At 36.8% G+C, this 15,294-nt stretch overlaps 2 protein-coding genes across 2 annotated transcripts; both read left to right on the top strand.

The window, feature by feature from the left end:
* Positions 1 to 79: 79 nt before the first annotated feature.
* On the top strand, positions 80 to 5,812 carry LOC115454010. The gene is made up of 4 exons (XM_037447492.1): positions 80 to 107; positions 273 to 319; positions 935 to 1,061; positions 5,661 to 5,812. Exons 1-4 carry the CDS (start codon positions 83 to 85, stop codon positions 5,792 to 5,794), a joined length of 333 nt encoding a protein of 110 aa, XP_037303389.1. The 5' UTR covers positions 80 to 82; the 3' UTR covers positions 5,795 to 5,812.
* A 2,618-nt stretch (positions 5,813 to 8,430) lies between these two features.
* LOC115454012 lies at positions 8,431 to 12,746 on the top strand. Its single transcript, XM_037447491.1, has 6 exons — positions 8,431 to 8,659; positions 9,149 to 9,338; positions 10,038 to 10,170; positions 10,232 to 10,272; positions 11,866 to 12,028; positions 12,577 to 12,746. The coding sequence occupies exons 3-6, from the start codon at positions 10,143 to 10,145 to the stop codon at positions 12,699 to 12,701; spliced, it is 357 nt and encodes a 118-aa protein (XP_037303388.1). The 5' UTR covers positions 8,431 to 8,659; positions 9,149 to 9,338; positions 10,038 to 10,142; the 3' UTR covers positions 12,702 to 12,746.
* The last annotated feature ends 2,548 nt before the right edge of the window (positions 12,747 to 15,294 follow it).

Below are 15,294 nucleotides of genomic sequence, written 5' to 3'. Positions count from 1 at the left end.
ATTTTTACAACCTTAATATATTTTATTTACGGTTGTTGAGAAAGAAACAATTTTTTTTGCAAGCGCATGGAAACCATTTGATATGAATTTAAACAATTTATATTTAGGTGAATGACTTCAATATTAATTACTTTTATGGGTTTTCGATTGTTATAAAGTAGTTTATATATTTTAGATGGATAGTTTTGATTATATTAATAATTTTTATAAGTTGTTCATTGTTGTAAAGTATTTATTTCCTAATAAAGTTTATTTGATTGATATTTTTACAGGTTTGTTCCTATTTTCGCTGACTCTTGTTGGATTGCGAGCTAATAAAGTAAGTTTATTGTTTTAAAATCTTATTTTCTTTTATTACGGGCATTGTATAGTGACCCCATTGCATCTGATGGTAAGTTGAGAGTGGTCCAACAGAATGTTTGACTGACGAGAGTTGATTACCCCTCGGCAGTCGACACAATTATGCCGGCCTGTTGGAACCGGATATACCCAGGCTGATCCCGGAACGAGACATACTTAAGTGGGTCGCTATGGCGGTTTTAACACCTTGTGTACGGTATTTGCTATCCAGGCGTATATTAAATATATCCTACCACCACCATGATAATTTAGTACTTTAGATTTATAACAAGCGTGTCATATTTTGTTTTCCAATCGGAATCTAACGCCATTGAAAAGATGTCTTCTTAATATAATTGTTAATAGAAAACAAAACATCTATGATATCCTAGATCTAAGTCTTTCCTGTAAATAATTGTTGAAAGGTTCTCAGTCCCATATTAACCCATATATTATGTGCTTTATCAAAATAAAGTATAGTTTTGTCTTTCATGCCATGTTTAACTGAATTTTTACTTACTAAATTAAAAAAAGTTCAAAGAATTTTAAGGTTAATTTAAATAAATTATAATTGACGTAATTTCAAATATTTAAGATGTGTTACAAGTCCAAGACGTGCATCCACAATGGCCTTGAAAAATGTGGCGTCAATAGCGAAAATAAACCTAGAAGATTCCTTGATTCTTGTGACATTATGGAGTATAATTGTTTGAAGGGAACTGGTAAATATAGGATTTCATTATTACCAAAAAATATACTTTTTAACATTGTAAGGAACCGTCTGTCGTATAAAGTGATATAAAGTAACGATTTCTGAACGAGATAGGCTTCTAGTTACATTAATTGAGCATATTATTTAGCACGTATCAGAAGCGTAGCTAGCCATAGAAGGGCCCTATACAGGGTGTCCCAGAAAGTAGTGTCAAGCGGAAGTCCAGAGATAGAGCACCTCTTGGGGTATCTGAATCACCCCCATGTATGTTCCGCGATTTTTCATAGTTTTCGAGTTGACTTTCTGGGACACCCTTGTATACTTTGGGCGCCAGCTAAGTTTAATGTAGGTATGGGCTGAATGAGCTCATGGTTGAGGGTCCCTCATCACTGATACGATGGTAGGTTCGCCCCTTAAGCATGTGTACTATCAAAACTAAAACTTCCTTAAATATAAAGCTAGTACCCGTAATAGTGCCTATTAACTCCTTCTTAGTCCACGAATATGAAAGATAACTATGACATGGTAAACTATTAAACACAAGTTATTAAATATATTTAAAATAAATAATAACATTAAAGGATTATTTATTGCTTTGAATGACCAGACGAGTTTGCCGTTCGCCTGATGGTAAGCGATACGACCACCCACAAACAGTAGGAAAACCATCCAACATCTTGAATTACAAAGTATTGTTTAGTAAATTGAATACATACAATAAGGAGCGAACTAGTTTGTGAAGAGGCGTGGCCTACGTGACGTCACAGTAGTTGTGGAAGGGAGTAGGGAGAGCTCGAGCGAGCGCCTGCGCCAGTGCGGACTCACTTTGCCGTTGGCATTCGGACGAGACAGTCGTTGCATTATAGTGTTGAATTTCTGCTAGTAATAATAAATTAATGATAATTTGTAATTCATCAAAGATTAAGATTACACTTGTAATAGTTTGTATTTTTTTTTTAAATAAAATCGGTTTAAATTCCTAAGTTCAGAAGTGGGATTCGTTGCTCACTCTTAGAATTCTTTTAGACTTTAACTATCAGTGCATACTTTTGTGACAATGGCGGATAAATCAAAACGAAGAAGCTGCAGGCAAAATCGACCATCTATTCCTGCCTTGGAACAACAGCTTCAAGCAATCGTGGATCGCTTGAACGCTTTGGAAGATCGGCGCGTGAGCACTAACAATGAGGTAGCGGGTCCATCGACCGAGCGGCACATGTTGGTGCCCGATACTGTTACTGTGCCGGTGCCCGAACCCGTTACTGTGCCGGTGCCGCCGACGCTGTTGAGTGAACCAATGGGCGCGCTGGCTGTGCCTTCCAGCGGCGCTTCCTGTGCGGCAAGTTCAGACGTACCGAACGACGATCACCGCCGCGCGACGGAGACGGTTATTAGTGAAGTAGCCGATAAGTTGGTAAACGCATTTAACGCAATGCCGGTAAGATCAAACCATATTTTCATACATTTTGATGTATGGTGTCGAGATGTTGATCATATGCGTTTATTAAATAAGTGGGACGATCGCGAGTGCTTATCACGTATTGGTATGTGCTTAAAAGGTGATGCACGTCTTTGGCTTCACGAATGGACTAGTAATGATCGTAGTTGGTCCAATTTTAAACGAGAGTTTAAAGCTTTGTGTCCCCGTCGTTTAGATTTTGCGAATATTTTATTTGATGTAATGAAAACAGATTCTGATAATTATTCTACCTATGCCGAGTATGCCCGGCGTTCTTTGTTACGTTTGCGCATAATCCATGGGTTAAGCGACGAGTTGATTTCGGCAATTGTCATCCGCGGAATAACAGATCCTCACATTCGTGCGGTTGCTACAAATTCTCACCTACCGCCGGATGACATAGTAAATTTCTTATCGATATATACAAAATCTATACAACCTACTATACCATTGGGCGACCGACCACGCGGTATGATTCGCAAAAATGAGTCTCAATTAAACATACGAAAGCGCGAGCATTCTAGTATAAAACCGAGATGTTTTTCTTGCGGTAATTTTGGTCATAAGCAGAATTTATGTACAAAACGAGTACGACCAGAGGCCTCAACAAGTAATCTATCTAGAAATAGTGCCAATAATTCAATGTTGAAGCGTGAACCTTGTTCATTTTGTAAGAAAATTGGCCATAAAGTGGATGATTGTTTTGCTAAATCACGCGGTAAGTCAGGCGTTAATTTTTGTCGTGAGACCTCTAATATGTATAAGCAAAACGATATTGCGACCGCAGTAATTCAGAGTGTGCCTGTTTATATCTTAATTGATAGCGGATCGACAATTTCTTTGATATCTGAATCGGTTACAAAACATTTTCAATGTACACAGACACCATCATTCCGCGTACTGCGTGGTATAGGTAGCCAAGAGATAGAACCTACGTACTGTACTACTCTAACAGTTGAGTTTTCCGAGATTACCCTCGAAGTCGATTTTCATGTTGTAATGGATCGATACATGAATACACCAGTAATTATAGGCACTGATGTATTGAACAGAGATGGCGTTGTCTATACACGAACACGAGGCAAACAACTGCTTACGAGAACCAACACTGTATTGAAAATAGAATCCAATACATCATTGTTAGTTAACACCCCATTAGTTGGCAAGGATAGGGAGCGGTTGATGAAAATTCTCGAGAATTTTATGAATTATTTGATTGCTGGTACTGCCTCCACTACAGTTACAACTGGTACCATGCACATTCGCTTACATAAAGAAACCCCAGTAGTTTATAGACCTTATAAGATGTCCCATGACGAAAAATTGCGAGTAAGAGAGATTATTAAAGATTTGTTAAGCAAAGGCGTCATAAGAGAATCAGAATCAGAATTTTCCAGTCCTGTTCTTCTTGTTAAAAAGAAAGATGGTAGTGATAGACTTTGTGTGGACTTCCGGGCGTTAAATGCGAATACCGTGAAAGATCACTATCCATTACCTCTAATAGATGATCACATTGATCGTTTGGGTCAAGCTAAATATTTCACTAGCCTTGATATGGCTACCGGTTTTCACCAAATTAAAATGGATAATGATTCTATTCATCGCACGGGTTTCGTTACTCCGGAAGGACACTACGAGTATGTCAAGATGCCTTACGGCCTTGCGAACGCGCCCATAGTTTATCAGCGCATAATATCTAATACCCTGCGAACTTTTATAGACTCTAGTAAAGTTTGCGTCTATATTGACGATGTGCTAATACCTAGTCTTACCGTCGACGAGGGTTTACAAATCCTCCAAGAAGTTCTCATAACTCTAACTGACTCAGGATTCTCTCTTAATTTAAAGAAATGTAAGTTTCTTGCTACCGAAGTCGAATACTTAGGGCGAACAATCAGCAACGGTCAGGCAAGGCCGAGCGCGCATAAAGTAGAGGCTTTATTAAATTCGCGTGTACCAAGTAACGTAAAAGAGGTACGTCAGTTTTTAGGTCTGGCAGGTTACTTTCGCCGATACATCCCCGCGTTCGTTTTGTATGGGCGACACGGTGTTTGTGCGTAAAACAAATCAAACTGCGGGCAAATTGGATTCTGGTATGCGCGGACCATACGTGGTCAAAAGAGTATTGCCACATGATCGATATGAATTGAAATTATTATCTGGCTCCTTTGGTAAAACTACGCAAGCCGCTGCCGAGTACATGGTGAAGTGGCATGGGGAGTGGACTCCCGATGTGTGTGCTACATGTTCGAGGGTAAGTTAACTGTAATTATTTTTGGACATCCTGAGGGCTCTGTCCTTGCCATCCTGAGGGCTCTGGCATTTGTCATCGCATCCCGAGGGCTCTGCGATTGGCGATTGTAGCAAAATGAGTTTGAGTATGTTTTGTGTATCCCGAGGGCTCTGCACAATGGCCAACCTGAGGGCTCTGGCATTTGTTGTCGTATCCCGAGAGCTCTACGACCGATGTACATAAATTATGTATCCTGAGGGCTCTGCATAATAGTTGGCAACCTGAGGGCTCTGCCGTGTGACGTGTAACTCGAGAGCTCTGCACGTCTGAGTATCCTGAGGGCTCTGCTCATGAGAATTACTATCCGTCATAGGATGGGTAGTGTTTATTCTTTTAGTGAAATTAATGTCAAAAATATGTGGTTTTCAGATGACGATGACGAATTACAAGATAACGGAAATTCGCATACCGAACACCATGATGTGGAGGCAGATACAAACGTACCAGCCTTCGCACGCCAGACCATAGAGCCCCAGCAAGCATGTTCAGGTTCACAACACAGCTCTATTGCTCGCGAGGGCGCATCGCAGTCAGGAGAGGCCGAATAAGGAGCGAACTAGTTTGTGAAGAGGCGTGGCCTACGTGACGTCACAGTAGTTGTGGAAGGGAGTAGGGAGAGCTCGAGCGAGCGCCTGCGCCAGTGCGGACTCACTTTGCCGTTGGCATTCGGACGAGACAGTCGTTGCATTATAGTGTTGAATTTCTGCTAGTAATAATAAATTAATGATAATTTGTAATTCATCAAAGATTAAGATTACACTTGTAATAGTTTGTATTTTTTTTTTAAATAAAATCGGTTTAAATTCCTAAGTATACTATAATTAATAATTATGTGTCGAATATATAATACGTTTTAGATTTCCAAAAAACATCGCTGGAAAAATGCGCATCGTTGCCTCCGCTCGACTACTCCCAAGAAAGCAATAAAGCTTCGGCAAGCAAACAAGATAATGATGAAACTGATGATGACAAAGCCTCTCATTCTGAATAAATATTTTTGTCATTTGAAGTGTATTTTTTATCAAAGGATTGACAATGTGGCCTCCCTGCTACTATGTGACATGAAGCCCAAAAATAACCCCTGGACGGTCGGCACAGTTATGCCGGCCTGCCTAATTGCTTCTTCACGTTCCGCTTGAAGGCCCGCTAGTTGGAGAGAAAGAGCATAATTTTAGAGCAGATCTGTGATCTGTCTGTGTGTCTTCGGGGGTGAAAGCCGTGAAGCATGTTTATTTCATAAAAACTTCGCCCAGCTTATAACCGTGCCATAAGTTCTAGGCGACTAACTTATCGCTTTCTTCTGCCACAGATTTAAATACCGGGAAATTGAGGTTTTCTAATCAAATAACAAGCATTAATCGACATTCTATTGGACCCCATTTCACTTACCATCAGGTCCATTGGAGTCACTTTTCCATGCATGTATTAGCATAGATTATTTATAAAAAAGCTATATTACTGTTTATAATGTGATTATTTGTGTAAGTTATTGTAAACAAATGCATTAAGGTAACTAAAATAGAAATTGTAAACATTTGTCTGAAATGGCGGTAGTGTTTAAATGTTTTGACGTTCGAAGTGATATAAATACCGGCCACTTGGTTGATACGGGGCATTTCATCGTGAGCCGTCGAACAGAGTAATACTAAGAGACTGACAAGTTAAGTAAATACACTTCATTTCCTTTTAGTTTCTTTCACAATTAAACATTATTTATTAATTTGATGATGATGATATATGATATGATATGATATGATTAAACATTTAATAATTTGGGAGTCGTACCTATGTTAGGGTATATACCCTAACATAGGTACATATTGTATAATATATAAAAGATATAATAAATGTATAACTGGTGCTATAGTAATGTCTAATGCCTAATATTAATGAAACATTATATCAGTGGCTATGTTTATTGATGTATATCAATATAATATATGTAATAAATATATTGTATAACAAATATAGTGGGCCTTGTTTCCTTGAAAACGCATCCGCCCTTCCCTACTTGATTACTGACGTAACGTATTTATCACTGATGTCCTGATGGTATAAAATGATTGATACATATGTTCGTTTGCTTATATAAGTGATCTGTGTATAAAAATACACAATTATTTTAAAATGTCTCTACTTAAAAATCTAACACATGTATAAATATAAAACCCTATCGTCGATCCTTTGCACGTTTCGAATATAATTCCAAAAATAGAATAAAATGATTCTGCACTTCTGTTACTTTTAAATTGTAAATGGATACCACATAAAGGGCTTAACAAGTTGACGTCACATTTGCGTCACAGCCGTCTAGAGCGTCTACAATTTTGTTTGAAAGTTACTCGCTATATAGCTTTGTTTATCGAGAAACTTCTCTGTGCGTCACTTCTATAAAATCAGAATTGATTATATCTACATCAGATATAACCTTTGTCTTTAGTCTAACAAACCGGTAAGCTACTGGCATCACATGAATAATTTTTTACAGGTTATGTTTAACTATGCTCGTTAATCGTTTTTTTTTAACGGCTGATCCTGCAGTCAACACCGGGAGGAACCTGCGAACGGTATACTGGTTCCTCTCGGCTTAACGACTGCAGGGGCCAGGAGGAAAAGAGGAAGAAGAAAAATAGGCGGGGGGGGGGGGAGAAGGGGGGAAGGAAGAGGAAGTAATAGGATGGGCGGAGAGAAGAGGAGGGGAAATGTTCAACGAGTCCCTATCAGACCCCCCATGTGAACTTGCAACCATGGGGGTATAGACACACTCTCTGTGTGTCTAGGTCCGTGACAAATGTCCCTCCATGCATGGGCGTGCATTCGGTTTGGAGACCGAGCGCACAAGAATTGCCTCAGGAGGGCATTAATCGGTATTGTTTTGAACTTGACTTCATTGATGGTATATTTGTAAGTGGCATGTGGTGGGCTGAGGTCCCGGATGCGAATCCCTGATCGAGAAAGTGATATTTTTATCCTGCTCAGTATCAGTACGGAGTTCGAATTTGTGCCCGAAATGGTGATAGGCTCGCCCCCTATCACACCATGGGATGGAACAGCATTGAAGTGGGTTTAAACTTATAGTTCTTACACCTATGTATTTGTCGGAATGGAGGAGAGTACACAAATATAAAAAGTCTCGCTCTGAGTTATACAGTGTCATTATGACATTACGTTACTAAATGAAACCACATATTCGTCTTCACTTTTGTTGATATTGTGCCAAAAATCGAATAATAACGAATATTTTCACCAAAAATCTTGGTTTTAGTTTTCAGATTTTTTGATTTCGTAGTCAAATGCGAATATGGCGTAGAGTGTATTTCTGAATGAAAGTATGATGTTCCTGCAATGAAGTCCGTTAGGGTATTAGTAGTGGCATTAGGACGTGTAAAATTACAATATTTTTTTATTAATATTTATTTTGTACAAACTTCCACTTTTTTATTTTACAACTACGGCTTAAGTATCTGTTCTTTCCACGTAGATAAGTGTGGTTTTATTTAGTAACGCAATGTCAAAATGACCCCGTATACAGCTTTGAATTGGCTAAACATCAGGCCCATATTTATTAACTAAAGTCAGACATTATCGACCGATCACCGACGTAAAGAAGTCTGCATCCGATATGCCTTTTTAGAGATTTTTTATTCTGATACACCGATTAGTCTAAACATCTGCCTAGTTCTAGGAACGAGTTTTGTAAACATTTTTATTTCTGAATAGACAATAGGGCGACACGCCGTGGGATTGAAAAACGATAGTAAGAATCTAGGCACAGTTATATCTAGACTTCTTGTAAAATATGAAGTTAATTATTTACTATTTATTTTATGTAATGTTTACACAGTGTTATTGTAAGGTAGATATTGATTGTGCTAAAGATGTTTTATGAGTATTTGAGTGGTATTTCAATTCTAACTCAAATGGCTTATAGCCAGACAAGGAAAATTAAAAAATTTCCCATGTTATGATAAAATATAGAACTATTTTTTTGTACTGATAGTTAACTTTAAAACGAAATATCAAAAATTGTGCACTTAAGCAGGTTTTTTATTTTTCGTGTATAATTCTTGTATTCGTGAGAGCATAAAATTCATGTACAGTCAGCCACAAAAGTAGATAAACAAATTCAAAATTGCAAAACATTTTTTATTCACAAAAATACTTTTTACAAGGTTTACTACATTTTATATAAAGAAAACGAATATTTCGATAGAATTTAATGGGATTAGCCCGTTCAAACAAACTTTTTAGCTTTATATGTTAGTATAGATATATATGGGAACACCAAGGAAGCATGAGCTTAGTAAACCCCATTTTCTCAAAATACTTTTTTTATTTTTTCTAGAATAATCCAAAACGTACAACAACCCCGGATCCTGATCTATTAGAAGTGGTTAACGAATATTGGTGTTGGCGTGGCCAGTACTGCCATCACGGAGGGCCTCACGTGTGTGGCAGGGAGAAACGCACCGACCAGAGGAAAATGTTCCAGTGTGAATGCACCGTGTATAAATACAACTGTAGTTATAAGCGAGGTTAGTTTCATAGTAATAAGTGTTACTAAGAACTTCGCCCGTTTGGAACAGAAAAGAGGGCACGGGCCTCCACTACTATTGAGTGGGATTAGGCCTTAGTCCACCACGCTGGCCTGGTGCGGATTAGTAACTCTCAAAAATCCTATGGAGAATTTCTCAGGTATACACGTTTTCTCTCGATGTTTTCCTTTACCGTTAAAGCAAGCAATAATTCACAAAGAATACACACATAATTTTTTTTAGAAAAGTCAGAGGTGTGCCCTTGGGATTTGAACCAAAATGTCCGCAACATTCGTCTCGGCAGTCCGTTCCACAACCAACTAGGCTATCGCCGCTATTGCTATTCTTTGCTATTCTCAAAGTTATATTAACTATTTTTGTATATTTGTCGATATAAACAAAAATATTTATAAAGCATTTGTCTATATAAATAAACAGGGACATATTAACAAGGGCATATTAACAAAGCAAAACAATTTAAACGGCCATAAATACTTCCGTACTCATATGTCCAATTCTTTGGTGAATACTTTAGGCTTAACTTTAATAATTATATAGCTGTGTGTAAAATATAAGCTGTTTGTTATTCCAAATAAAATAAAAATAAAAAAGATATTTCGTGGATTAAGTAGAAAGCGGGGAGGTAGACGTCTGGACGCCCACGCAGATTCTCTTTGTAAATAAAACCATTAATTTCAGATTTTACCATAACCGATGAGAAATATTGCAAGGGACGTAAAAGAAAGCATTAAGTCAAATTAGCGTGACCATTGCAGTTAGCAATCGTCAATAAATAATTAAATTATGAAGAAAAATCATTGTGTGGTTTTCGGTAATGTATTATTTGTAAAGTGTATTTTAAATTATTAAATTCTTATTAAATATTTACTTAGTTTTAGTTCTGTCCCTGTGTGGTTCGGAAAGTAAGAAGAAGGTAAGATTTAAATTCGTTTATTTATTAAATTAGTTTTGTTTTTATTGCCTAGTTCCTTCACTGTCATATTCTGTTGAGACGGCAATTAGTTACGGCCGGAGAGAGTTCAGTCGCTGGATCAACGACCTTACGTACCTTCCGAATTCGCTTTGCCTGTTTAAGAATAAAGTTAGAGTTCAGTTATTTTTATAGCAATACGAGACAGGTATACTAGCCTTCAAGATACTTTGCAAATGGGGAAAGATATTGTATTTATTATTGTACATAGTAGCCAGTGTAACTACTGGACACATGTCTCAGGATGGCGAGCGCAGTGGAATACCAAACAACACTTTGTAATTCAAGGTGTTGGATGTGTTTTGACTGCTTATCGACGTCTCGTCATTCAAAGCAATAAAAAAAATCTATTAATAATGTTTATCTATTGCTAATACTTGTGTGAGTAATATTATTGTTGGTACTTTGATGGGCCAACTGAATCATATTTCTGTGAAACGTTAAGGATTCATTTGGTAACTGAATAGATTTTTTGAACAGATTTGTTAGGACTTATAATGAAAGATAGTTGAGTCACATTGTTCCTAGAAAGGGGTGCTTCGGCTTGGTCAGGGGAAAGATGTTTTGCACAGTCTTAATGTGACTTCTTTTCGACTAATGAATCAGAAAGGCTGTCTGATGTTAAATAATGTATCTAAAAATACTCCAAGAGTAAGTGGTGTGCACTATCGATCTCACGTGGACAATCGCAAATAATGTATATCTCTAAATATACTTACTTATAGACGTTTGTTGCTTCTTTGTAAAGTTTTCTGTTAAACTGTGAACTGTGTTGGTTACATGTTTATTAATGCAGTACATGTGTAATTTTAGCCTTTATTTATTTAATGTGTAACTGTTTTCTGTTCCTTTTGAATAAAATAAAATATCCCAAGTGTGGGCGTATAATCGATCTTGACGCAGACAATATAAGAACTTTGTTGTGAATTACTCCAGAAATATCAATATTCGATAAAAAAAAAATTATACGGGAACGGTGAATGATTCCACTACACTTGATGGTAAGCGAAGAAGGGCATAATAGTTTCGACTGATGAGAGATGACTATCCCACCAGTCGATACAATTATGCCGGCCTCTTTGAATCGATATAATTTTATGAGTGTTTGCAAAGATTAGTATAATTTGTATACGCAGTAATAACTAAAACTGTCATTTAAAAATCTATGATTTGTACGTTATAATCTAGTTATTAGGTTCTGTTGGATCTTGGAACTTCAATCACCAAAACGCTAGACTGCAATAATCTTATTTCTTATTTTTAGTTACTTTCATAACAGTACTTAAGTATAAGTTAAAAACTTATATTGACCATAAAGTATAAATGATTTATTACAATATTTATTTATTTATTTATAAAAGGCATAATACAGAATTCAATCGAACACAAATAATACATAGACATAACATTACTAGTTATAATATAGATTGACATCCCTAATCATACGCTCTAAACAAAGCCACTGACAATATAATTACAAAAAATAAGTACATATATAATATAATATGTTATATTGAAATATTATTTTCTCTACAGGTCAAAGATGTAAACGAGTTATTTTCTGCCTACTTCTGTTATAAACTAAGGATGTGCCGTGGTGGAGGAGAAAAAGTGTGTGGCTTCGACGCCAAAGCTGCGATGCTGGCCGTTTTCGAGGACCTGTGTACGCTATATACGGCAAATTGCAAGAAATTCGGAGGTTAATGATGATTTTTTTATACGGCATGACAAAAACTTCTTTGCACCTTATGGTAAAGGGAGTAGGGTACAGAATGTTTTTTTAATTTTTTTATTGCGTATGAATGACGAAACGAGCTTGCCGTTCGCCTGTTGGTAAGCAATACGACCGCCCATAAATAGTAGAAACACCATCCAACACTTTGAATTACAAAATATTGTTTGGTATTCCACTGCGCTCGCCAATCTGAGACATGAGATGTTAAGTCTTATTATGTCCAGTAGTTACATTGGTTACAATGTCCTTCAAACCTGAACACAACAGTACACACTGTTGCTTGGCGGTAGAAATAGATATTGCGGTGGTACCTACCCGGGCAGACTCTCGCATATGAGAGACCTACCACCAGTGGGTTGAGATAGTTGATTATTTATCACCAGTCGTCACTATTATGTCGCATGTTGAAACTAAAGCTACACAGGCTTACTATTTGGTGTAATGGTGTCACAGCCGTGCACATAAAGTACGAAATTTCGTGCTATGGCATTAAAAATCTTAAAAAATTTCAGTGTTTCAAGAAGTGGACATGGTCGTGTGTGAGATGCAGAAGTCCTATGAAGCTCAGTATGCTAATGATACTTTTGAGTTTGTACATTACAACGATAAACTTCTACTAAGGGATTTGACGGCTTAATTAAAGCATATATATGAATTACTTAATTTATAATATGAGAATGTATTGATTGACAATTATTTCTCGCTTTAATGATGAATGAAAATATTCCGATGAAATGTACATACCTGAGAATTCTTAAATAAGAATTTCGAAGGTTAAGTTTGCCATCCCGCACAAGGCTAGTATGGTGCACTAAGCCTAATTAAAAAATAATTGGCTGATCCCACTCAGAAATAGAGGCGGCCCGTGCCTAGCAGTGGGAAAGTGTATATACATATAATACAAGGTTTATTACTATGAAAATACTGATAATTTTATTCTGTATTCTTCCGAAAACATATATCTTTCAAATATATTCAGATAGAAAATAAACAAAAAATAAATAAAAGTTACGACATTATCAGCTCTATATTGAATATCATGTATTCTGTTTTAAAATTATTATTGTAATTAAAAAGAAAACTTTTAAAACCAGTAGCGCCATCTAGAGTTTTATCAACAAATTAAACAGTGAGCCTTTGACGTAAGTCTTTACGTAAATTCAATTCGGTTGTTACAACGCATATAGGTTGAAATCGTTAACTTTTATACGGGTAGAGGGCGCTAGTGCAGTAGATTTGTGATCGTTCTTCTGTTGGTTTTTAGGATTACAGGCTTACCATTAAAATCATATTATCGTCTGTTAACAATTTAAGCGTAACTAGTGATTTATTTACGACGAATTTTAAAGTAATTAAGTAAGGTAAAATATAAAGTTAAGATTTGGCTATGAGCTTTGACGGACAATGAGCTTAAAAAGAATTTAACTATACCAACTTCTGGAAATTATAAGGATCTATCAATACGCCTAAAAACATTACTTATTTGCCATATTAACAGGTTTACCAATTTATTAGGCATAATCAGTATTTTCAACACTAACAAATGACGGTAATATATTTGTTTAAAAAAAAATACTTTTACCTGCAGCTCCGACCGCGTCACAAAGTTTTTCTGGGATAAATAAATATTTAAAAATTCCCGGGATAAAAAGTAGCCTATAGCATGCAGGAGTAATGTAGTTTGCCATTAGTGAAAAAAAATTAAATCGGTTTATTAGCTCCCGTGTGCGGTGATAGCCTAGTTGGATGTGGAACGGTTTGCCAATCCGCACTAGGCCAGCGTGGTGGACTAAGGCCTAATCCCTCTCAGTAGTAGAGGAGGCCCGTGCTCAGCAGTGGGCAAGTATTATAATACAGGGCTGATATTATTATATTATTATATATTAGCTCCCGAGATTATCGCATTCAAACAAACTCTTTAGCTTTATATTTGTATAGATATAGCGTGTATTCAGAGTGAAGCAGTGTCGGATTCATATTTTTATGAGTATAGGACACTTTATTTCCGCCGCCCCATGTAGGTAGGTTTATGTATGTATGTAGGTTTCTAAAATACCTAATTATTTTCCATTTGTTTGTATTAATGAAGGCACTAAAGTTAAATAATCGAATGATTAATTAAATCGAGTGAGCGTCCTCTGAAATCAGCTGCCCCTATGAGGCTGCCGCCCATAGGCCGCGGCCTATACGGCCTATTTACAAGTCCAGTACTTGAGTGAAGTGAACGAAAAAAGCCCTGCCGAACGGTTTGGTCATGCTCGTCTATCTAGACACACCCTAAGTACTTCATTAAACTAATCTGTGAGAAAAACTCGAGTAGGTATGTTAAACATGATGCCATTTTTAGTGAAAATGTTTATTATGAAGGAGATTAGATAGGCTGCCCACGCGCCTGCCACCTGTTCCCACGATCTCAATTTTTACAATGAGTTTTTGGGAGATGCTGTGGGTGCGTTGCAGAATATGTCAATCTTGAAAAAGGTCACAGATATACAGACATCACGCGTTTATATCTAAAAAGGTTAGCAAAGGTGTAACCACAGCACTCACTTTTCCCTTTGACTAAGTACACACTTGGTCCCATGATCTGACAGAGCCCGAGTCAATCATCATATCGGGAAAAATTTCTGTTTACTGAATAATACTGCAAAAACCTAATTCGCCCGACTTACGATTCGAACTCGAGACCTGAGAACGGTTTCGTTTCGCGCACTACAGTGCCACCGAGGCAGCCGAATTTGGAATAAGACGATTCAATATATTATTAATTTCAAACGAACCGTGTGAAATATGTTGATAATGTAGTAACTAGATATATTTTGTTTATAGTTTTTTCCAAAATGTACTCGTCTATTTACAGTTTTTTTTTTAACACAAGAACAGTATTAGAATGACAAATGCGAAAGTACACAAAACTATTGATCTTTTCTTTTAATGCATATCGAGTAATTCATATGTAATTTTGTTTTTGTTTTGAATAATTAGCGTGGCTTTGGTGAAATCATTTTCGCGTATTATTTTTTAATAATTATTTGTTAATATACCTAATACATAATCACACACTCATGCCTTTTATCCTCGAAGGGATAGGCAGAGGCGCAACTGGTTCATCCAATTTTCGCTATGCGTATTTCGTCTCACGATAGTGGGTCAGCCTATCGCCATATCGGGCATAAATTCCAGATACCTAATACATAGATAATAATAAAAAACAGTTTTTTAAATCAAAA

This window comes from Manduca sexta, chromosome 6, assembly GCF_014839805.1.
Source record: "Manduca sexta isolate Smith_Timp_Sample1 chromosome 6, JHU_Msex_v1.0, whole genome shotgun sequence".
Lineage (NCBI taxonomy): Eukaryota > Metazoa > Arthropoda > Insecta > Lepidoptera > Sphingidae > Manduca > Manduca sexta.
This window is presented reverse-complemented; position numbering and strand designations above follow the sequence as displayed.

What these genes read in the sequence shown, in the direction of transcription:
- LOC115454010 (XM_037447492.1), top strand. Translation starts at nt 83, where the DNA reads ATGAATTTAAACAATTTATATTTAG. An exon ending in TTGGATTGCGAGCTAATAAA is followed by an intron (nt 320 to 934) that starts GTAAGTTTATTG and finishes CAAATATTTAAG; the next exon opens with ATGTGTTACAAGTCCAAGAC. An exon ending in TAATTGTTTGAAGGGAACTG is followed by an intron (nt 1,062 to 5,660) that starts GTAAATATAGGA and finishes AATACGTTTTAG; the next exon opens with ATTTCCAAAAAACATCGCTG.
- LOC115454012 (XM_037447491.1), top strand. Translation starts at nt 10,143, where the DNA reads ATGAAGAAAAATCATTGTGTGGTTTTCG. An exon ending in AAATCATTGTGTGGTTTTCG is followed by an intron (nt 10,171 to 10,231) that starts GTAATGTATTAT and finishes ATATTTACTTAG; the next exon opens with TTTTAGTTCTGTCCCTGTGT. An exon ending in AAATTGCAAGAAATTCGGAG is followed by an intron (nt 12,029 to 12,576) that starts GTTAATGATGAT and finishes AAAAAATTTCAG; the next exon opens with TGTTTCAAGAAGTGGACATG.